The sequence below is a fragment of the Terrapene carolina genome, unplaced genomic scaffold, assembly GCF_002925995.2.
Source record: "Terrapene carolina triunguis isolate 2854851 unplaced genomic scaffold, T_m_triunguis-2.0 Scaffold182, whole genome shotgun sequence".
Taxonomy (NCBI): Eukaryota; Metazoa; Chordata; order Testudines; family Emydidae; genus Terrapene; species Terrapene triunguis.
In genome coordinates, this window is record NW_020664533.1 from 1377787 (window position 1) to 1402848 (window position 25062).

The following is a 25062-nucleotide window of genomic DNA, read 5'->3' on the forward strand; positions in this document are numbered from 1 at the left end:
TCTAAAATATCTTTAATTTTAAACACTGCAGGTTACAATGCACTTCTTTAATATCCTGGCTATAGAAACTTTAATTGGTGTGTGATTAAATGCTGGGAGCTTTCTCCAAAATATAAAAAACTTTACCAGAGAGCTTGCAGTCTGGATCCTGTTCTGGTGAGGTAAAGACCTGCAAGTTCTGCAGTAAGAGATCTAGTTCTTTCTTTCTTTGTTTCTTGAGCCTTTAGTTGTTAGGCCCTGGGATTCAGAAAAGCCTGCATCCCAGGCTCCTTACTACAGACTAATATGTTACATGATGGTGTCTCTTGTAAAAAGAAAATATATATAATAGGGCTGTCGATTAATCATAGTTAACTCACGCAGTTATCTCAAAAAATTAATTGCGATTAATCGCAGTTTTGATCGCACTGTTAAACAATAGAATACCAATTGAAATTTATTAAAATTTTTTGCATGTTTTCTACATCTTCAAATATATTGATTTCAATTACAACACAGAATACAAAGTGTACAGTACTTTATATTATTCTTATTACAGATATTTGCACTGTAAAAATGATAAACAAAAGAAATAGTATTTCTCAGTTCACCTCATACAAGTACTATCGTGCAATCAATTTATCATAAAAGTGCAACTTAAAAATGTAGGTTTTTTTTGTTACATAACTGCACTCAAAAACAAAACATGTAAAACTTTAGGGCCTACATGTCCAATCAGTACTACTTCTTGTTCAGCCAATTGGTAAGACAAACAAGTTTGTTTACATTTACGGGAGATATGCTGCCAGCTTCTTATTTACAATGTCGTCAGAAAGTGAGAACAGGCATTCACTTGGCACTTTTGTAACCAGCATTGCAAGGGATTTACGTGCCAGATCCTAAACATTCGTATGCCCCTTCATGCATTGGCCACCATTCCAGAGGTCATGCTTCCATGCTGAGCACACTTGTTAAAAAAATAGTGTGTTAAATAATTTGTGACTGAACTCCTTGGGGGAGAATTGTATGCCTCCTACTCTGTTTTACCTGCATTCTGCCATATATTTCATGTTATAGCAGTCTCAGCTGATGATCCAGCACATGTTGTTAATTTTAAGAATACTTTCACTGCAGATTTGACAAAACGCAAAGAAGGTACCAATGTGAGATTTCTAAAGATAGCTACAGCACTTGACCCAAGGTTTAGGAATCTGAAATGCCTTCCAAAATCTGAGAGGTACGAGGTGTGGATCATGCTTTCAGAAGTCTTAAAAGAGCAACACTTGGATGCGGAAACTACAGAACCCGAACCATCAAAAAAGGAAAATCAACCTTCTGCTGGTGGCATCTGACTCAGATGATCAAAGTGATCATGCATCGGTCCGCACTTCTTTGGATCGTTATTGAGCAGAATTCGCCATCAGCATGGAAGAATGTCCTCTAGAATGATGGTTGAAGCATGAAGGGACATATGAATATTTAGCACATCTGGCACGTAAATATCTTGCAACGCCGACTACAACACTGCCATGAGAACACCTGTTCTTACTTGCAGGTGATATTGTAAACAAGAAGCAGGCAGCATTATCTCCTGCAAATGTAAACAAACTTGTTTGTCTGAGCAATTGGCTGAACAAGAAGTAGGACTGAGTGGACTAGCAGGCTCTACAATTTTACATTTTTATTTTTGAATGCAGTTTTTTTTGTACATAATTCTACATTTGTAAGTTCAACATTCATGATAAAGAGATGGCACTACAGTACTTGTATTAGGTGAATTGAAAAATACTATTTCTTTTTTTTTTTTTTACTGTGCAAATACTTGTAATCAAAAATAAATATAAAGTGAGCACTGTACATTTTGTATTCTGTTGTAATTGAAATCAATACATTTTAAAATGTAGAAAACCAAAAATATTTAAATAAATGGCATTCTATTATTGTTTAACAGTGCGATTAATCATGATTAATTTTTTTAATCGCTTGACAGCCCTAATATATAATAAAATAAAACAAAAAAAGTTCTACTTCTTTCAGAAGTGTCCAAATACAGGGAGATGATTGACAGTAATGGATCAAAAATATCTTTACTGATAATTCCTAATGGCCAGATTGTGCTCTGATCCCCATTCACACACTTACTAATAGGCGCCGATTCCTATTGATTTCAGCTGAAGTGTGCACATATCTGAAGGCAGAACAAGCATTTTAAAAAAACCCTCTCTCTAAATACACAATTAGACACCATTCCTGTTGTCCGAGTTGTGTGGGCAACCCTTGATAGCCACACCGAGTACCATTTAAAGTCAGTGAGGCTCTGCCCAGGTGCAAAGAATGGGTTCACCTTCACAATCACATTTCAGAACTGCGGCACTACTCAGTACAATGTTATAGTCTACTGTGTCGCTGGCTCTGTTAATTACTGATAAAACAATGGTCTACTTTCGAGTAATTTGTGTTTCATGAGTGCCGTTTTTTCCTCTTAGAAACCAGAGAGATTAAATAATAATAGCTTAATTTTTTGGTGCCCATTTTCAAAGAGTTTGATGCCCTAATAATAAAACCAAAAGCAAAAAAACAGAAATTGAAAACTATAATTTGGCAAATATTAATAAATTGGAATTTATACAAAGTTGGGGACCCCAACATACAATACAAAACCATACAACAAAGAGAAAAAAATTTTTTTTTAAATGATGCAAAGGAAAAAAAAATCTTGCACATAATCCTGACGATTGCCACAGAAATACCTTTGTGGGGAAAGAATTTCACAGTTCTGGGCTCCTGATGGAGAAAGCATTAGTTTCCTGTTATCTCAAGATTGTATTTTATAGTATTCAGCACTTTTAACATCAACCGTCTCAATTGCTTTGGTCCTTCAGTTTGGAGGAGCCTATATCATTTATCTGTTTAAATTCTTTTATACAAAATTGCACTTACTAGACAGTAGGCAATCACTGATGGTAAAACCAGAAACCAAGTTACCACACAAAAATTAACAGCCTAACCTAAAACCCACGAAAGTCTGGAAATATAGATTTAGTGCTCTCGTTCTTTTTAAAATTCACATTGTTGTATCTAGGTAGATATTGATAGAACATTTCTTTCATGCTGAACAGTATGTACTGGAATGCCAAAAGATGACAGAATGAGTCTGAGGACAAAGTAGCTTGTATGTTCTTGCTTCAGTAGGCTGAATATAGACCATTATTTTAAACAGTTTTGCCTCTGTGCCTTTAATAAAAATGTGCTCTTACTGCTTTTCAGCATAGATAAAGGAAGATATCCCACATCAGATTTAGGTCAAGAGCTTCAATTGCAGGAGAAAATGATGGATGTTTCCTTTAGGGATGATGGAATGTGGAGACGGCACATCTCTGACTGATTGAGTTTAATGCTTTTAGGACTTCTCTCCAACCCCTACAAAATAAATAAATAAATAAATAAGATCAAGACCATGATCAAAATGAGATTTTCTTTTTTTAAGGTATATGTTTTTAAAAAACTGCCCCTTTTGTTTTCCACAAAATGTCAATAAGTGCTCCTTTGTTGCTGGACAAGAAAAGGCGCAGAAAAATACTAAAGCTTCTAAAGGACTCCTGCCATTGCTGCAGTCCGGGAGGGGTATGTTTTGAAACTGACAGGCATTTACTTCACAGAATATTCAAGATCACTTGTTGTAACTCCAATGATGATAAATGTACTTGTCTTGAAAATTAATCAGACTTGCCATGGGAGAATAATGTTTATGTAGCCTTAAGTAATTGACACTCTTGTTGAAAGGACTCCAATTTCAGAGTATCCTTTTCATTCAATAGCCATCCGTGTTTTACTGTGGGGCACATCTATATTCATTTTGTTAGCAAGAATAGCAAGAAATTCATGAAGTACATCAGAATCGGGAAGCCAGTGAAATAATCATCGGGTCCACAGGATCACCAAAGGCTAAAGGGAGTAATTAAAGAAGATCGGGACATTTCTGAGAAGCTAAATTTCTTTGCATCAATCTTCACCACAAAGGATATTAGGAAGATAGGCACCATGGATCTTTTTCCTGATAATAAAGATGAGGCACTACCAGAGATTAAGGTGTCAGAAGTAGTAGCGCTGGAAAATTGTTAATTTAAAGTGCAATTAGGCATTAGGCCATGAGTTCTGAAGGTGCTCAAGTGGGAAGTGGCTGAGGTACTAGCAAATATATGGATACTCATTCAAAACAGCTATTGTACTAGAGGATTGAAGGGTAGCAAATGTTGTGTATATTTAAAGAAGGCTCTAGGTGTGATCTGTGGGACTGCAGACCAGTAATCTTACATTTGTACAAAGTAAATTGATTGAAACAGTAATTAAAAATAGAATAATAAAACACCTTGAAGACAACAACACGATAGGGTCTAATCAGCACAGTTTCTGCAAAGAAACCATAATTCTCACTAATCTATTATAATTCTTTGAATGTGTCAAAAAAGTAGTGGGTACAGTAGAACTGGTTGACATAATTTACTTAGGCTTTCAAAAGGCCTTTGACAAGATTCCTCACCCAAGAGGCTGCTAAAAAAAATCTAAGTAGGCAGAAGAAGACAGGGCATGCATTGTCATAGATTGGAAACTGGCTAGGTGACAGAAAGCAAAGAGTAGTATTAAATTATCAGTTTTCATTTTGGCTAAAGTTTAGTAGCAGAGTGCGCCAAGCTTCCATACTATGTCTTGCGTTGTTTAATATATTTATGAATGATCTGGAAAGGGGAGGAGCAACATTTGCAGATGACTCACATTATTTAGGTTACTCAAGACCAGAGAGGACTGTGAGGAACTTCAGAGACACTTGAACTAGGTGAATGGGCAACACAATGGCTAATCAAAACAGTGTTGATAAAGGCAAAGTAATGCCATTAGAGGGAAAAATTTGAACTACTCATACTCATACACTTTACACAGCTCTAAATTAACTGTATCAATTCAGGACAGGGACCTAAATCATTGTGGAAAGTTCAGTGAATACCTTTGTTAATGTGCAACTGTGGTCAGAAAAGCTACCCATATGTTAAGAAGCAAAAGGAATGGGATCAAAAATAATATGTTAAAGATTATAATTACATAAATCAATGGTGTGACCTCACCTTAATTGTTGTGTGCAGTACTGGTTGCCCAATCTCAAGAAGGATATTACAGAATTAGAGGGATAAGGATGACTAGGGACACAGATAAACTCTTGTCTGAAATGAGGTTGAAGACACTGGGATTGTTTACTTTAGAAAGGAGACAAATAAGAGAAGACATGATGAAAGGAAACAAAATAATGAAGGGTCTGGGAAAGATAGATCTGGAACTTCTGCTCTCTCTGAATTCATGGGACAGTCAATAAAATTGAAAGGTGGCAAATTAAAAATGAACAGAAATCCTTTTTCATACAATGTGTAATTAGACTGCAGAACTCAGTGCCACAGGATGTCTCTGAGGCCAAGAAAGTAGTAAGATTCAAAGAGAGATTGGACATTTATGTGGCTAAAAAAGAATATGAAGGATTAGAATAGTTAATACAAAAAAGAATATTGGAAGGGATATAAAACCCGTACCTTAGACCAGACCATCCCATGCTTTGCTGCACATTGGGCTACTCACATTTGTCATCCTTGCCTGTCAACTGCCCTTCTCTCCAAATCTTCCCATTTCATGTTGAGGTGCTTGGTGTCGTTTAGAACTGTTCGTTTCCATGTTATTCACGGTCTTCCTCTCTTTCTTCTTGCATTCTCTGGCTTCCATTCAAGGGCGGTATTTGGTAAGCGTTCTTTTTCCATTCTCAGCACATGTCCCAGCCACTGATGTCTTCTTTTGTAGATTATGCGTGAGAGAGTACCTTGTCCAGTAATTTTTCTGACTTCTTCATTCATCTTCCTATCTCTATATGTTATTCCCAATATTCTTTGCAGACATTTGTGATGAAATGCATCCAGCTTTTGCGTATATTTCTTGGTAAGTTGCCATGTCTCACTGCTATATGTTGTGATGGCGCTAACAATTGCAGTTTTGTCTTGAGGGAGATGTTTTTGAGTTGCCAATGTTTTTGTCTTCCAAATGCAGCATTTGCCTTCCCGATTCTTCTTCTTCCCGTACATCAGAGCTTAAATCAATTTCTGTTAGAGATTAGTATGTGACCTTCAAGGGGGGGACAGATTCCCCACATTTCTCTATTATGGGGTTTCTTGCTCTAAAGCATTTGGTTCTGGATATTGTCAGAGGGGATACTAAACTGGATGGATGAAGAGTCCGATTCATTATGCCTGCACCTATGTTCCTAAGCAAGTCTTTGCCAGGAAATTACTTTTATATTAATCAAATTATATAGTTAAAACAGATTAAAAAGAATAAAAAAGTTGTATCAAACATTGTGCTTGAGAATAGGTGGTTTCAGCTAACCATGTGATATGGGTTTCATATTTCTATCCCATGGCCACAAATTAGTTTTGTTGTCGTTTATTATTATTATTAGTAGTAGTTGTGATGTTGCATTCTATATGATTTTATGAAAGTATGCTGATGAGTGTGAATATAACGGAACTAAAATATGCTTCATGCAAAAGGTCACTTGTAAGGTATCATTACAAAACTTATAATCTACTGAGTGTGGTCATCCTATTTGTATAAATGTATCACTCTTGTATCTGAAACTAGAAATATGAAATATAACTCTGAGGGCCTATTGTAATTATGCAAAGTGTGGGCCATTAATGGTGGTTTGGAATCTTAATAGCTCCCATCAACCAGGACAATTGACTGTAGATAGCTCTGTTTTACTTGTAAGTCTTTCTGTATACGCATATGCTGGCAAGTGGTTAATGAAGTCTTACAGTGACATATGATCATGTTACCTGAACTGGAATCCATCTTTAACCTGGTGCTTTTCCATTGAGAAGGAGGGTTGGGAACTCAGAGAGGGACAAAGGATTCCTGCCTTATGCAAAAGATATAAGTGGGTGGAACAGAACAATGTAGGGACATCATGAGAAATCCCCTAGCTACCACCTGAGCTGGAACAAGGGCTGTACGAGGGGAAAGGATTGTGCCCAGACTAGGAAGGCGTCCAGTCTGTGAAAGAAACTTATTGAAACATCTCTGAGGGTGAGATTTGATCTGTATTCAGTTTTATTACTGTACTAGGCTTAGACTTGGGTGTTCTATTTTATTTTGCTTGATAATTCACTTTGTTCTGTTACTACTTGGAACCACTTAAATCCTACTTTCTGTATTTAATAAAATCACTTTTTACTTAATTAATTAACCCAGAGTATGTATTAATACCTGGGGGTGGGAGGGCAAACAGCTGTGTATATTTCTCTATCAGTGTTATAGAGGGCGAACAATTTATGAGTTTACCCCGTATAAACTTTATACAGGGTAAAACAGATTTATTTGGGGTTTGGACCCCATTGGGAGTTGGGCTTCTGAGTGTTATAGACAGGAACACTTCTTAACCTGCTTTCAATTAAGCCTACAGCTGTTAGGGGATGCGGTTCAGACATGGGTCTGGGTTTGCAGCAGGCTAGCGGGTCTGACTCAAACCATGCAGGGCACTGAAGCTTTTAGTTAAGTCTGCAGCTTTGGGGCACGTGGTTCAGACCCTGGGTCTGTGTCTGTCTCAACAAGACAGGGTGCTGGAGTCCCGAGCTGGCTGGGAAAGCGGGGGTAGAAGTAGTCTTGGCACATCAGTTGGCAGCCCCAAGGGTTTTCTGTATTTCTACTTCTCCATTTCTACCATTATGATTTTGTTAAACGTATTCACTACTAGTAAAATTTCCTCCTCTTCAGAAGGCCAACATAAGGCCTATGCACTAGCATTCTTCTTCAAGTGATTGTCCCCATAGGTGCTCTATGTGAGGATGTGCGCGCACTTGTGCACTCTTGATCGGAGATTTTGTCAGTCGAATCCGTGGGTCTGCTGTCTACACATCCTCGTGTTCTGGTTATGAAGGGAGGGGTAGAGTTGCTGCCGCTCCAGTTCCTTCTCAGCTGCCTGCGGCTTGAGACAGACGGTCATTGTGTCTGCTAGCTAGCTACACAGCTTGTTGACTTTTCTTTCTTATTTTCTTGTTTTTGATTTCTTTGCTATAGTTTCATTTTACTGTTATTTTTCTATTGAATTCAGCACAACTTTGTGCTCCCCCCATCCTTTTTTGTTTGTTTGGGTCTACATTTCATTCAGCCCTCTCCATCTCCAGCTTTTCTTGTCAGGTTATGTCCAAGATCCTGCAATTCATACCCTGCCAGACCTGCCACAGATCCTTCCCCTTCAGCAAGAGGCATTCTAACTGCCTTGGCTGTCTTGGAGAGACCCATGTCCTCTCTAAGTGCAAGTGAATTCAAAAGCAGATCCAGAAAGCTGAGAGGGGACAGACTGAAACTGCTTCTGATGGAGCATTCTCTGAGACCCGTGGAGCCTGGGTCCCTCATTCTCAAGCCTCCACTGTTCAGAATGCACTGGCGATTGCACTAGCCCCAGCTCCGTTAAGCAAAGATCCTGTGGGCCCTCATATTCTTTGAGACCATCTAAAAGAAGAGACCACATTCTCCAGAAACAGAGACAGGAGAAGAAAGTCACTCTCCTGATCAGAAACAAGGAGTCCTCACATCCTGGTATGGATATGACTGAGGCTTCTACCTCCTCTGGAACTGAGTTCACAGTACCACCAGAAAAGATCCCAATGTGCAAGATGCTGAGATGCCTCCTGGCAAGCAACCTCATGCAGCACCGGCATCAGTACCAGAACTGGAGCCTTTTAAACACAAGGATTCCTCCAAGTCCAAGGTCTTAAAGTAATTGTCTTCAGTATCGTCCTTCTCAGATCACAGTAAAGAGCATATGGACTGTCCTTTGTTACTATCCCCAGTACCTCGCAACAGTATCCAGATTCCCCACTCCCATCCAGGTTCCTGTCTCAGGAGGACTTCCAAATCTGGAAGAGCATGAATCCCTTCTTGAGGGGTACCAAGAGGGATTTCCCACCAGTACCAACTTACTCTCTGGAGCTGATTTACCTTCTGGTCCTATTGCATCCTTCTACAAAGACTTGACCACTGGAAACTGTGCAGTTATTGGTCCCTCCCTGGCTTCCAGTAGTGACGTGACCCCTTGTACTGATGCCTCTTGCTCCTCCACTGGACGCAGGTGAGGATACTTCCTCTGACTCAGATGTGTCCATACAGGTTTCCACCATCTTTCTCTTCTAGCCTTCTTCCCTTGAGATGTGTCTTGAGGAAGAGACCACCAGCGGATTACTGGCCCACCAACCCTGGCAAGGGCTCTCCGGGGTCCAGCCCTGTTCCTTATAATCCAGTCCAGTGGGCTTTTTGGAACCCGTGGGACCTCTATGAGAACAGTTATATAGTGTGCTCTCATGCAAGAGGTCCGATCAAGAACAACAGCCACTGTCAGCGGGCCACCTTCCACAGGAAGAACCTCCAGAACAGCAGGAGCTAGGCGCAGAGGAGGAGACACCACTATTGTACAAATCCTGTTCCTCACTGGATGAGGCTGTTATGCCTGCCCACACACCCCGCCATCCTTTGGGATGATTTCAAGATGTTTCAAGACCTCAAATCCTTACAGATCCTGTTGGAGAAGATCAACATTATTTGCTGAACATTTTACATACTTTCCCCCAGGAGAAGATTGCCGTGCCCTTCCATGTCTGTTAGCACCAGCCCCTTTGGTGTGGCAAACACCAGCGACCCTACCACTCACTTGTAAGCAGACTGATAAAAAAATACTATATTCTTTCTAGGGTTCAGAGTATCCTTTCTCCCATCCTACCTCTAACCCTTTGGTCATTGATGCAATTAATGTAACAACTAGACAGTATTGGTCTTGATCACCCCCTTCTCACAAGCAACTTAAATGCATAGACTTTCTTGGCAGCAAAAACTACTTTTTGGCTGCTCTGCAATTCATGGTGGCCAGCTATTAGTCCTCAATGGGAAAATATGACTTTACAAATTATTTCACATTTTCTCATTTTGCTGAACATCTGCCACAAAACCAGAGGGAGCAGTTTCAGGATCTTATCACAGAAGGCCAGACGATTGTCAAGGCTTCCCTTCAGGCCTCACTTAGCATCGCTGTCACAGCTTTGCCCTCTGTGGCTACCACCATAGTCCATGCATTGAGTATCTTGGCTGCAATCCTCCAGCCTTCCCTGGGAAATACAAAACAACTATGGAGGACTTTCCCTTTGAAGGCCTGAAGCTCTTCAGTGGTTCCTCGATGGGTCCCTCTACTCCCACCAAAGACTTGCTCAATGCCTTGGCGTCTACACACCTGTGACAAAAAGGAACTACAGCAAGTCTCAAACAGCTCAATGGTCCTGCCCATTTATCAAACCATGTTCACCGAACTTCCCAGAAAGATACCTAGATTTCCCAAGAAGGCTTCACGGTTGAGAAGGAACTGGAGTGGTGGTGGGTCCATCCCTCCCTATATACTCTTGTACCAGAACATGAAGATGATGTGTAGGGTGCAGGTGTGGACACTGTTCACAGCATCTCCCATTAAATGAGAATGGGCACATGCAGATCCTGGCATGAAGTACCCATCGGAACAAAACATCTTGAAGAACTCTAGTTATGGTACACCTTTTGTCTCACTGCTTTGAAATGCAAATGCCTTGTGCACCAGGGTGAATTTCACCTTAATGTTGGATAATTATCGCTGCCTGTAGCATAAATTAAATTTACTTCATGAAAATTGGGTAAAACCCCTTCTGTACAGAAAAGAGAAATGTAAGTGAAGCTAGGATAGGCACATTTCCAATATGCAATACAGAACATTGCAGCATAGCTTATCTCCCTAGCATTTTCATTCCAAAGTATCACAAAATACTTTGCAGCCAGTTACAGACTATACATGAAAATACAAGTAATGTGTACAAGTTATCCATAGGGTCTCTTTGACTCTGATATAGTTTTGTCTCTATAGCCTTTGTGTTAAATATTTGTTTTAACATTTTTATTAGACATCCAGAGATGTTTGGGAACAGTGCATTCTTGAACTAAAATTTAGTGTTATTAATGTTGTTGATTATTAGACTTCAGGAACTTGGAAATGATGAAATAGAGAATGCCAGTTATGCAGGAAAACTTAACAGGAAATATATTACATGTCAGTTCCTTCATGTGTTTGAATCTAGTATGCCAATTGCCTCTCCTCAATGGTTTTAAACCTGGCCAGTATCTTGGCAGACAATCATGTTATGTATCTTCAGGAAATTTAGGAGGTGGAATCCATGTCCGTTCATTTCTGCTTCAGAAATCCAGAAACCAATAGAAAATATCATCTTATACTTGCTAGTTACTGCCTTTGCTTCAGGACCGTTTGTACTGTCAGGACACCGGTAACTCTGCCTCGTAGACAAGAAATAGAATTGCACTTATGGAAATAGGATGCAAGTATCTCAGGAGGGAAATACGGTAGAGAGAAGGACTTCCGACTCTCTGAAAATTGAATGCTTTCAAGGAAATGAGCTAAGCTTTACAAATGGTATAAAAAGACTTGGGAATTTTGGATTACACAGGATAAGCAGAGCACACACATGCTCAACCGGATGTCCTGAGGACAGATTATATAATCGTACAGCAAATAAATATGTAGTTGATGTTGTTATCTGACCAACAATTGTGTTTTGTTAAGTCTGACATATGTTTCAAATGTAATGGAGGAACAACATTGTACTGCTTTAAATCAGTGATCTTTATGATCAAAAATAAGACACTTTCGTACATTAGACTCTTACCCACATCATGTCTATTCTTTTGTTGTTAAATAAATGTATAAAATGTGAAGCACATTACTGTAATTAAGGACTCAAGGAAACCCATTGATCCATATTTGGAAATGTTGATAATTTTGGTTTGCATCGTTGCTGGATTGCATCAGACAATCAGATAGAATTATAAGTCAGTCTAACCATGATCTTTGCCCTAAGGCTTAGTCTTTGCATTTCCAAAGAACACATGCAGCACATTTTTGTTGTATTATTGACTGCCTGGGAAGAAATCAGTGAGGAGGGGTGGGGGTGCTCTGCATTCTTTGGAATCTGAAACAGAGAGTTTAAACCACATGCTCCTTGTTTGTTCCTAGGTTTTCAGAAAAAATGACCACCAAATGGCTTGAACTCTTTGAAGGTAGTGGTGTTCCATATGGTCCAATCAACAGTATGCAGCAAGTATTCTCGGATCCTCAGGTCAGTTCTCACGGAGCCTTTGTGATACATTAGTAACGTGTTTTACAAATATTCAATAACAATTGCTTTTCTCCACACCAGCTTTCAACTACCTATAAAAATGTGATTCAAGTCATTTATGTTGAGTATGAGGCTAGTAACATGGTATAATTACGAATGATCATTAACTGCTGACCCTAAAATGGAGTGCACATTTGGAAATATAGCCTTTTCCATATTGCATTAGGCCATTGGTACATCAAGTATCTTGCTCTCATCAGTGGTCAATATCTGTTCTTCAGAGGACAGGAGGGCAACATTTTTCTAGGCAAATACTGCAGTGCGGGAAAATAATTCTTCACTCTCACAAGCAATCATCCTAGTCTTTATAGTAGGTGTAACTACAAAGTATATTGATAAAAATTATCAAGCTTTGAATACAGTTGAATGAAAATATGATGCAGAAATATTTTGAGCCATTTCTTGGCTAGGAACTCCCAAGAACTAAGAGGAATTTATCTTTTGCTTTTAGTATTTCACAAAGTTAAATGTTTCTTTATTCATAACAGATACCATACATTTGGTTAAAATATTCTTACCTTCTTATGCCCATAAACTTATGAAAGCTGGGCACTGCACTGATTTTCCCATTGGAGCTTGTTGGGTTGATTGTTCTCTCGCCAGCTCAACCAGTTGTGTCAAACAAAGTTAACAGGCTATATTTTGCACCTGTTCTGCTATTCAGTGAATCTCATTTAAATGAATTCCTGATGCTGGAATAAACCTGTTCCATACAGACTATACATCTACTTGAGTGCAAATGTATGCACAGTGAACATCCTCGGAATCAAATATCTGATAAAGGAATGAGAGTGTTCAAGGAATCAAAATGCATCACTAAAAATTGTAAAATAGGATTGACTACTGAAATAAACGAATCTGTTCTGTATGTAATATCTGTTGTGCACCAGTGTATAGACTGTATAGTATATATAACAAGACTGTGCACAAGAATAAAAGAACAGAAAATGAATGTGTGATAAAGGAACACATTTATTGTATATCAAGGGCTTGCATTTATAAAGCTACTACTGCATAAGAGTGGTGTTTTTGGTAGATTAATGCACTGTTATTCCTTGAAATGTGGTAGCACCATGCTGACTTTGCCTATGGAGGATAACCAGGCCAACTTTCTCACTTCATAATTTTCACAGGGATTAAGCTTGGGTTTTGTACACTACATTGCAGAAGGCTTTATTTTACTCAGGGGTTAGTTGGTTGGGGGGTTATACATAGGGTGATACTGAAAAGGAGATCCTGCACTTTTTGTTCAGTGCACCACAAAATTAAAAAAAGTCAATGACAATCTGAGAGAGAGGATGTTTTAGAGGTTAAAGCGATGATGTGTTGAAAGTGGGGTGAGGGGGGAAAGTATCACTAAAGTGCCCCTGCTGAAAACTGCATACCAAATTGAAGGGAGGACTGTGATAGTTTCCCTGCTTCTGACAAAGTTTGCCTTCCCTCTGGATACTTTTAAATCATCTCTACCATGGGACACATAGTGATGCCTTTGCCTTTGAAATGTACCAGATTGCACCAATTGCCTGGTTTTTTCAAATTGTTTTCCCATTAAGGAGCATGCTTCTTCCCAACTTCCCTCATAGAACTTCCTGAAAAATTGTGTCCCTTCTACACACTCCTCTGGACTCATTATTGCACTATCGCTCTGTTCTCATCACTTCCTGGAACAAAATGTAAGCATTTCTAGTGAAGTGCAGCTTAATGGGTTTGTTTAGTAAATGGCGTTATCTCCCTCCCTGATTTATAGTTCTGAGAAAATGCTTGTGCTCAAATGGAAAAACAAGTGAATAGCCCCTTTCCCCTGGAACTCAGGGTTTATCGTATAGTTATGGAAAGAAATGTGTGCTAGAATCCCTTGTTGAAATATTAGCATCACATCACTGGGTTAGATATACTTTCTACACCATTAAAAAGCAACAGAGGGTCCTGTGGTACCTTTAAGACTAACAGAAGTATTGGGAGCATAAGCTTTCGTGGGTAAGAACCTCACTTCTTCAGATGCAAGTAATGGAAATTTCCAGAGGCAGGTATAAATCAGTATGGAGATAACGAGGTTAGTTCAATCAGGGAGGGTGAGGTGCTCTGCTAGCAGTTGAGGTGTGAACACCAAGGGAGGAGAAACTGCTTCTGTAGTTGGATAGCCATTCACAGTCTTTGTTTAATCCTGATCTGATGGTGTCAAATTTGCAAATGAACTGGAGCTCAGCAGTTTCTCTTTGGAGTCTGGTCCTGAAGTTTTTTTGCTGTAAGATGGCTACCTTTACATCTGCTATTGTGTGGCCAGGGAGGTTGAAGTGTTCTCCTACAGGTTTTTGTATATTGCCATTCCTGATATCTGATTTGTGTCCATTTATCCTCTTGCGTAGTGACTGTCCAGTTTGGCCAATGTACATAGCAGAGGGGCATTGCTGGCACATGATGGCATATATAACATTGGTGGACGTGCAAGTGAATGAGCCGGTGATGTTGTAGCTGATCTGGTTAGGTCCTGTGATGGTGTTTGCTGGTGTAGATATGTGGGCAGAGTTGGCATTGAGGTTTGTTGCATGGGTTGGTTCCTGAGTTAGAGTTGTTATGGTGCTGTGCGTGGTTGCTGGTGAGAATATGCTTAAGGTTGGCGGGTTGTCTGTGGGCGAGGACTGGCCTGCCTCCCAAGGTCTGTGAAAGTGAGGGATCATTGTCCAGGATGGGTTGTAGATCACTGATGATGCGTTGGAGAGGTTTAAGCTGAGGACAGTAGGTGATGGCCAGTGGAGTTCTGTTGGTTTCTTTTTTGGGCCTGTCTTGTAGCAGGAGGCTTCTGGGTACACGTCTGGCTCTGTTGATTTGTTTCTTTATTTCCTTATGTGGGTATCGTAGTTTTGAGAATGCTTGGTGATCTTGTAGGTGTTGGTCTCTGTCTGAGGGGTTGGAGCAGATGCGGTTGTACCTCAGCGCTTGGCTGTAGACGATGGATTGTGTGGTGTGTCCGGGGTGGAAGCTGGAGGCATGAAGGTAGGCGTAGCGGTCGGTGGGTTTTCGGTATAGGGTGGTGTTAACGTGGCCATTGCTTATTTGTACTGTGGTGTCTAGGAAGTGGACCTCCCGTGTAGATTGGTCCAGGCTGAGGTTGATGGTGGGGTGGAAGCTGTTGAAATCATGGTGGAATTCTTCCAGGGTCTCCTTCCCATGGGTCCAGATGATGAAGATGTCATCAATGTAGCGTAGGTAGAGAAGGAGCGTGAGTGGACGAAAGCTGAGGAAGCGTTGTTCCAGGCCAGCCATAAAAATGTTGGCATATTGTGGGGCCATGCGGGTGCCCATAGCGGTGCCACTGGTCTGGAGGTATATATTGTCACCAAATGAAATAATTGTGCGTGAGGATAAAGTCACAGCTCAGCAACAAGTTGTGCTGTGTCATCATCAGGGATACTGTTCCTGACAGCTTGTATTCCATCTGTGTGTGGGATGTTTGTGTAGAGAGCCTCTACATCCATGGTGGCTAGGATGGTGATTTCTGGGAGGTCACCAATGCATTGTAGTTTTCTCAGGAAATCAGTGGTGTCACGGAGATAGCTGGGAGTGCTGGTGGCGTAGGGTCTGAGTAGGAAGTCCACATATTCAGACAGTCCTTCAGTGAGAGTGCCAATGCCCGAGATGATGGGGCGTCCAGGATTTCCAGGTTTGTGGATCTTGGGTAGTAGATAGAATAACCCCGGTCGGGGCTCTAAGGGTATGTTGATTTGTTCCTGTGTTAGTGTAGGGAGTGTCCTGAGTAGATGGTGCAGTTTCTTAGTGTATTCCTCAGTGGGATCTGAGGAAAGTGGCCTGTAGAATTTGGTATTGGATGAACAGGTCTGACTACCAGAAAGAGGCTGCCAGACAACTCTCCAGTACCAAATTCTACAGGCCACTCTCCTCCCTTGGTGTTCACACTTCAACTGCTAGCAGAGCACCTCACCCTCCCTGATTGAACTAACCTCGTTATCTCCATACTGATTTATACCTGCCTCTGGAAATTTCCATTACTTGCACCTGAAGAAGTGAGGTTCTTACCCACGAAAGCTTATGCTCCCAATACTTCTGTTAGTCTTAAAGGTGCCACAGGACCCTCTGTTGCTTTTTACATATTCAGACTAACACGGCTACCCCTCTGATACTTTCTACACCATTATCTCTCTGAGGGTATGTCTACAGTATGAGAGTAGTTTGATTTTACTTAAATCGAATATGTGGAATCGATATTACAAAGTCGAACGTGTGTATCCACACTAAGGACAGTAATTCGACTTTGTGAGTCCACACTAACGGGGCAAGCGTCGACATTGGAAGCGGTGCACTGTGGGCAGCTATCCCACAGTTCCCGCAGTCCCCTCTGCCCATTGGAATTCTGGGTCGAGCCCCCAATGCCTTCTGGGGAAAAAAATGTGTCGAGGGTGCTTTTGGGTAACTGTCATCATCCAACCGTCACTCCTGCCCTCCCTCCCTGAAAGCGCCGGCGGGAAATCAGTTCGCGCACTTTTCTGGTCAGTGACAGCGCGGACGCCACAGCACTGCGAGCATGGAGCCCGCTGCGACCATCACTGCAGTTATGGCCGTTGTCAACACCTCGCACCTTATCATCCACCTTTCCCAGAGGCAGATGCTGAGAAATCGGGCGAGGAGGCTACGGCAGCGCAGTGAGGACCTGAAGTCTGAGAGTGGCACAGACCTGTCACAAAGCACGGGACCCCGCGCCGAGGACATCATGGTGGCAATGGGTCATGTTGATGTTGTGGAACGGCGATTCTGGGCCCGGGAAACAAGCACAGACTCGTGGGACCGCATAGTGCTGCAGGTCTGGGATGAATCACAGTGGCTGCGAAACTTTCGCATGCGGAAGGGGACTTTCCTGGAACTTTGTGAGTTGCTGTCCCCTGCCCTGAAGCGCAAGGACACCCGGATGCGAGCAGCCCTGACTGTCCAGAAGCGAGTGGCCATAGCCTTCTGGAAGCTTGCAACGCCAGACAGCTACCGGTCAGTCGCGAACCACTTTGGCGTGGGCAAATCTACCGTGGGGGTTGTTGTGATGCAAGTAGCCAACGCAATCGTTGAGGTACTGCTCTCAAAGGTAGTGACCCTGGGAAACGTGGAGGTCATCATAGATGGCTTCGCCACGATGGGATTCCCAAACTGCGGTGGGGCTATAGATGGAACTCACATCCCTATCCTGGGACCGGACCACCAGGCCTGCCAGTACATTAACAGAAAGGGTTACTTTTCAATGGTGCCACAAGCACTGGTGGACCATAGGGGACGTTTTACCAACATCAACGTCGGATGGCCGGGCAAGGTTCATGACGCTCGTGTTTTCAGGAACTCTGGTCTGTTTAGATGGCTGCAGGAAGGTATTTACTTCCCGGACCACAAAATAACTGTTGGGGATGTGGAGATGCCTATAGTGATCCTCGGGGACCCAGCCTACCCGCTAATGCCCTGGCTCATGAAGCCCTATACAGGCGCCCTGGACAGTGAAAAAGAACTCTTCAACTACCGGCTGAGCAAATGCAGAATGGTGGTGGAGTGTGCTTTTGGATGTCTCAAGGGGAGATGGAGAAGCTTACTGACTTGCTCTGATTTCAGCGAAACCAATATCCCCATTGTTATTGCAGCTTGCTGTGTGCTCCACAATCTCTGTGAGAGCAAGGGGGAGACCTTTATGGCGGGGTGGGAGGTTGAGGCAAATAGCCTGGCTTCTGATTACGCTCAGCCAGACAGCCGTGCGATTAGAAGAGCCCAGCGGGACGCGCTGTGCATCTGGGAGGCTTTGAAAGCTAGGTTCCTGACTGAGCAGGGTAACCTGTGACTATTAAGTTTGTTTACAGAGAAGCTGAACCTGCCCTCGTTTCTTTACCCGGTTAATGTTCACTATCCTCTCCAGTCACATACCCCGTTCACCCCGTTCCCCCCCTTCCAACACACGTTTAAAAATAAAATCACTGGAAATTTGTTAATGAACACCGTTTTCTTTATTACTGTTTTCGCGGTAAAGTGTTGAACCTGGGACGCAGACTGTGGTGGGGAGTGGGTGTAGTGTAGTAATGCAAAGGACGCTTCTAAACTCGAGGAATGACAGGCTCCGCACTGGTGGACAAGTTGTTTCAATGGAGCCTGACACCCCTCCTGTTCGGGACTCTGTGTGTGGGGGCTATGTGACTTTGTGGCAGGGGGAGGACGGTTACAGATCCCCTGCTGCGTGGCTCTGTGATCCAGGATAAGGACCGCTGCATAAGATCTCTAACCGCCCTCCCCCGCCACAAAGTCACATTGCCCCCCCCCACACAGAACATGAAAACCACCTCCCAGACTGACCAGGGTAACTAGTGACTGCAATGTGTGTGTGCCCTGCTGCTGAACCTGCCCCCGCATCTGTACCCTGGTAAAGGTGACTGTCCTGTCCAATTACCAACCCCCTTCCCCCCCTTCAAACAGACTCTCCTCTAAAAGAACATGATGGAAACAGTAATTAACAGAAACATATTTTTTATTAGCAACTACACATGAAACTGGGGGATGAAACTGGGACGGGGGCTTGGGTGAGGCGGGAAGGAAAGGACTTATCAAATTTTGGGGAATGACAGCCTTCTGGTACTTGAGCAGTTTGCAGGGGTGGAGTGAGAGTTTTCACGGACTCTGCCGCCCGTCCTTCTTTGGACTTTGGGTGAGGGGGGTATGGGACTTGGTGGCGGGGGAGGGCGGTTACTGATAGACTGCAGCGGGGCTCTGTCCTCCTGCCTCCATACCTGCAGAACATCCACAAGGCGCCGGAGCGTGTCCGTTTGCTCCCTCATTAGTCCAAGCAGCGTTTGAGTCGCCTGCTGGTCTTCCTGCCGCCACCTCTCCTCACGTTCCATGTGTGTCCGGTGCATTTGGGACAAGTTCTCCCTCCACTGGGTCTGCTGTGCTGCCTGGGCTCGGGAGCAGCCCATTAGTTCCGAGAACATGTCCTCCCGCGTCCTCTTCTTCCTCCACCTAATCTGTGCTAGCCTCTGGGAGTGTGATGCCAGGCTGTGTTGGGAGACAGTCGCAGATGTGGCTGTGGGAATGGGAAAAAGAGAGTGAATTCCTCAGAAAGATAAATTTCGTTGTGAACAAAGAACATAGTCTTTCTCTGTGAACAAGACCATGCACTGTACCTATCACATGCACACTCAGGACAAGCTCGAATTTTCGGCCCTCGCATTCAGTGCCTGGGGTCTTCCACTGCCGATTTGAGAAGCGGGGCAGGACACCGGAATTTGTGTAGCAGGCCGACATGGTAAGCCGTAGACTTGTGGCTGCTTAAAACTTTAATAATGGCATTGGCCTCCTTTCACGTTCAAAGCAATGCCACTCCCTGCTGCCAGCAATCCGGCAAGCATGAACTCTGCCCCTGTCCCACTCCCTCGCGGCTGCCCCAGGGAAAGATCCCTGTATGCTGCCCCTCTCCCGCCTCCACCGTGTGGCTGTAAACCGCCGGTTACAGTTCTGTAAAGGAACAGGCAAGCAGTCCCAATACTAACATTCCCCTACCTAATTCAAAGCAGGTCACCATGAGCGACATCACTCTGATGAGCATTTCAGAGACGGAGAAAGAAAGGATGCTTCGGGAAAGCATGCAAAGACCAGGGCCGTATGCCGCCATGCTCTGCAAGGCAATGATCCCGGAGTACTTGCTTGTCTCTTGGCGCGGAAACGTTTCGTACCACGGAGGACCCAATAAGGTCGCTCTCCCCAGGAACCTGATGCAAAGGCTTTCCAATTACCTCCAGGAGAGCTTCGTGGAGATGTCCCAGGAGGATTTCTGCTCTATCCCCGGACATATAGACCGGATTTTACTGTAGCTGCACTGGCAGGGACTAAACAGTAGAGCGCCTAGGGCAAACCAATCATGCTAAAGCGGACATTGTTAGATTTTTTTTCAGTAGTTGCACTGCCAAGGACTGAAACGTTAAGCGCCTAGGGCAAAGTAATCATGCAAAACCCATTGTTAATATTGTTAATATTCCTGTTCTGTTAAAAATAAATGTTTACATGTTTAAAACACTTACGGACTGATCCTTCCCCTGATTCTGTGTCCGGGTTAATGCCTGGGGACGGTTGGTAGGGGATCTCTGTAAGGGTGATGAAGAGATCCTGGCTGTCAGGGAAATCAGAGTTGTAAGCACTGTCGACTCTCTCGTCCTCCTCATCTCCTTCCTCATCTTCCCCGACCGCTAACATGTCCTAGGAAACGGCCGTTGACAATATCCCATCCTCAGAGGCCACGGTCAGTGGTGGGGTAGTGGTGGCGGCCGCACCTAGGATGGAATGCAGTGCCTCGTAGAAACGGGATGTCTGGGGCTGGGGTCCGGAGCATCCGTTTGCCTCTTTGGTCTTCTGGTAGCCTTGTCTCAGCTCCTTGATTTTCACGTGGCACTGCATTGCATCCCGGCTGTATCCTCTCTGTGCCATGGCTTTTGAGATCTTCTCGTAGATCTTTGCATTCCGTTTTTTCAATCGCAGCTCGGAAAGCACGGACTCATCGCCCCACACAGCGATGAGATCCAAGACTTCCCAATCAGTCCATGCTGGGGCCCTCTTTCTATTCTGAGATTGCATGGCCATCTCTGCTGGAGAGCTCTGCATCGTTGCCAGTGCTGCTGAGCTCGCCACGATGTCCAAACAGGAAATGAGATTCAAACTGCCCAGACAGGAAAAGGAATTAAAATTTTCGCGGGGCTTTTCCTGTGTGGCTGGTCAGAGCATCCGAGCTTGGACTGCTGTCCAGAGCGTCAACAGAGTGGTGCACTGTGGGATAGCTCCCGGAGCTATTACCGTCTATTTCCATCCACACCTAGCCTAATTCGATATGGCCATGTCGAATTTAGCGCTACTCCCCGCGTTGTGGAGGAGTACAGAAGTCAAACTAAATAGCTTAGTTGTGTGGACGGGTGCAGAGTTAATTCGATGTAACGCTGCTAAATTCGACATAAACTCCTAGTGTAAACCAGGCCTGAGAGGTGAATACAAGAGAAAGGACCAGTGTGGAGAGCAGTAAACTCAGTCTTCCATTTGTGTCGGCTATTTTGTTTACATTTTTAATTGCACTTTATATTTTTGTGGCGAGTACTTCAAACATCTGCAGATGGGTCCTCCATTGCCCTTCCTGATCCAATATCTCAAAATTGACTTGGACTCAGAAGTTTAGGGCCAGTTCAAGGAAAAAGTTAATGAATTTGCACCTATCCCTTTATTCTGGGATGTCAGTGTTCACCTGTGCATCCAATCACTGTCCTTGTGTTTCAGCAGCAGCCACGTGTCTGAATAAACCACCAATATACTATAAACATTCTGACTCTTCAACAACAACTTTACCCTTTCATAGACCATCTTGTCAATTCACTTCCTGCACTACAAAAAGCACTACAGTGGACTGGGACTGGCTAGAACAGAAAATCCACAAATCGCTCAGGTTCTGTAATCCATATATCCCCCACGCTCCCAAATCCCATTTATAACAGGAATAGAAGATATTTCCCAACAAGACCATACCATAATCATAGCCAAAGTATCAGATATTTGACGATATACAGTATAAGGACTTTGTGATCACTCTGAAATAATGGAAGAATTCTTTTTTGTTCATCTTCTCTCAAGATCTGCCTAGACTAGGAAAATCTGTGTTTAGGAGATGTTAGCTAACTTCCGTTAATAAACACATTTTTAAACACCACTTAGCACTAAATGTAGACAAAGGCAGTAGATTTATAACTCAAGGATTTACCACAATCAGCTAACACATTTTTAAATTTCACTAGCTTTGCCTCATTGTAGAGAACCAAAAGCAATACCCAAACCAGTGGCCTTTGGATGTGGATAGGCTTTCCTTTACCTCTAACCAGGATATCTTTGGAATCCACATGCTATGAAGGTTCTTCCCCTGGCTGTCTTTTACTAGCAATAGTACTATAATATAATATAATATATTCAGTAACATTAAGTCTTGAAACAGTTTCATTAATTTTCATCCCCACCGTTTCCTAATCATCTTCAGTTTTTTTTGTCATTCTTAATATAAAGCAGCAGTCATCAGATGTGGGCTCACACCACTGGTGACTGAGGCTTCACAATGTAGTGCATGTCAACAACCATCAAAGCGTTATGCCAGCACAGCTGTTAGCAATGCTGCAAAATGCTTTACGGTGCACCACAAGGCCTTTAGCAGCCAAAGACCAAGCGCATGGGGTAAAACTGAAGAGGGATGGAAGCAAGACTGAAGGGAAAGGGAAGCAAGTCTAAAAGGGAGGACTGAAATGGTATACAATTCAATCAACTATAGGTGTGTATCTTTCCCCCACCATGGAACCCTGGGGGTCAAAAGACGCCCATATAATTTCTTTTGTAAACTCAGATTAGAACTATTTGTCTGACCCTGGGATGTTTTGTTAACATCATTAACAGCTTCAATCATACTCTAACTGAGCTGCCAAAAAAATGAAGTTTTTGACTAAGCTGGATCGCCAGGTGATACATTTTTTCCATGAATGGAATGAAACGTTGTCTACCTTTTCCCAACTGATTATAATCTTTTATTCATTTGTGTTGTTAAAATGAATACTGCAGGCATTCTCACTGCTAAGTCAATCAGTGTCTATGTGAGGGGGAGGGAGACAGAGGTTAAAAGGGTTGAGAGACAGGCATTTGCTCTCTTAGGGTCACTGGTACAGTAGTTAAGAAAACATTCACATAGTTAAGACCCGTTAAAGGGACAACTTGCTTTCCTTAAAAAATGAGAGGGAAAGAGAGAGAGAAAAGTATATTTATAGAAGGTCCTATAAAGATACTGTATAGGCTATCTGCTTGCAGCGTTTTATATTTAGACATTTTTCAGGTTCTCTTTTTCTAAAATATGTTCTTTTAATCAGGCCAAAATCATAGAGTACATTAAAAGAATTCTTTAAAAGTTTTAAAAATTTACTGGATGACCTGAGTATGGTCCTATTTAACATACCCTTGGGAACATGTGTATGAAATACAATGTGGTTTGAGGTTTTCCAAACAATACAAACTTAAAAGAGAACATATTTTTTTTAACAGAAACAATTCAAATTCCTCCAAAAGATAAAACAAAAGCAGGTACGCACCGTACTGCAGATAGGCCATGAAAGCATAAAGATCTCTGGCTATTAAATAAGGGGAATGAAAGTATTCTTCTTACTTTTTTCATTAGGTGTTCTGTCTTTTACAGTCACCATACAATGCCACTGTTTTTTCCGAATGGCTGGCAGAAATTTAAAAAAAGAATAAGATGGCTGAATTATGGACAATTTAATAATTTGTTAGCTAATGTTTAAAACCACACTCCTTGATACATTTTATCATATCAATGCTGTGAGCAGAAAATAAAAATGGAAGTCCTGAAATGGTATTTTTTTAGCAGAACAGTTACAGACATACCACACAAGTTGAGTACATCAGGTGTAAGACATCCTGATGCATCACTTCTGAGAAGTATTGGGAGGGAAATATCAGAGTTGAAATATCACAGCTGGCTCTGATTTCAGCTCATGCCAAACACCTGCAAGCTCTAAAAGGATACCAAAACAAAACTCCACCCTGTGGCAGAAGGCCATCCCTTAACAACCCTTCCCTGAGTTTGCATCACTATAAAAATTAATTTAACATTTTTACAGAAACCTTATTCTTCCTGTCCCAGAAGACTAATACAGTTCCTTTAGCCATTCTGCTGAATATGCCTCAAAAACAGAAAGTTAAGAATTGAAATATTTGATAGCTGAAAATTATCTGATGTTTTCATCTTATTATTTGTGAAAGCCTGTGAAATTGGTGGGTTTTATTAACCTCTAGACTATATCATATTCTGTAAATCATTTCATTTGAACACGTCCTGGCAAAATTTTCCTAGCATCTGTAAAAGTTTCCACAATTGAACTTATGAACACAAACAGCAACTCAAGAAACAAAGTATATTTTAACGTGTTTAGTTTTTTAAAAAGTGATGCACTTTAAGGACCATGTTTTGAATCACTTTAGTGGTTAATATTTACTGAAATAGTTTTGCAGTCCACTAAGGGTTATTCAAGTCAAGTGAAATTATATTCTTGTCTGTAATACTGCAGAGAATTTCTTACATACAGAGGTTCCTGCAACTGAAAAACAGTTGATGAAGGCCTTCAGGTTATACAGTGTTTCTGGAAGTAATTTCTAGTAGAGAAGTGAAAGAGAGGAATTAAATGTTGCATTTATCTCTTTAAGTATTGAACCTGGTTGGAAATTTTCCAATGCAATGTTTTTCCAGAAAATGCCATTGTGTCAAAAGCAAAGCATTTTGTGCGAACATGTTGCCTTTGAAAAAAATTATTTTGAAGTGAAAATTGGAGAAAAAGCCCCACATTTCAATATGATTGAAACATTCCATTTAGACCTTTTCAAAACGAAATATTTCAATTTTCCATTTCAAAATGACTTTTCATTTCAGTTTTTAACACTATGAAGTATGATGTCAACAGTTGAAATCCAAATGAACTCTTTCAATTTTATCAAAATGAAACATTTTGATTGACCCAAAATGCAATTTTTTCCAGAATTTTGATTTGTGGAAAAATTTGAATTTTTTTGTTTTCTTTCTGTTCTGAAATAAAACAGAATTATAGAACTCCCCTTGAAACAAAATTATGGTTCCTGCACACTCTAGGACAGTGGTTACTGTATCCCCTTTCAGACTACTGTACCCCTTTTGGGAGTCTGATTTGTCTTGTGTACCTCAAATTTCACTTCACTATAAACTACT

General features: G+C 42.0%; 1 protein-coding gene across 2 annotated transcripts in view; it reads left to right on the forward strand.

Annotated features, from left to right (window-relative positions):
• The window catches only part of LOC112113496 (succinate--hydroxymethylglutarate CoA-transferase), a 579588-nt gene that overhangs the window by 230601 nt on the left and 323925 nt on the right, over positions 1 to 25062 (forward strand). For both annotated transcript variants that reach the window (XM_024209791.2, XM_024209792.2), the window contains one exon: positions 12110 to 12212. In XM_024209791.2, the coding sequence (XP_024065559.2) occupies positions 12110 to 12212 (103 nt within the window). The remainder of the gene's footprint in view (positions 1 to 12109; positions 12213 to 25062) is intronic.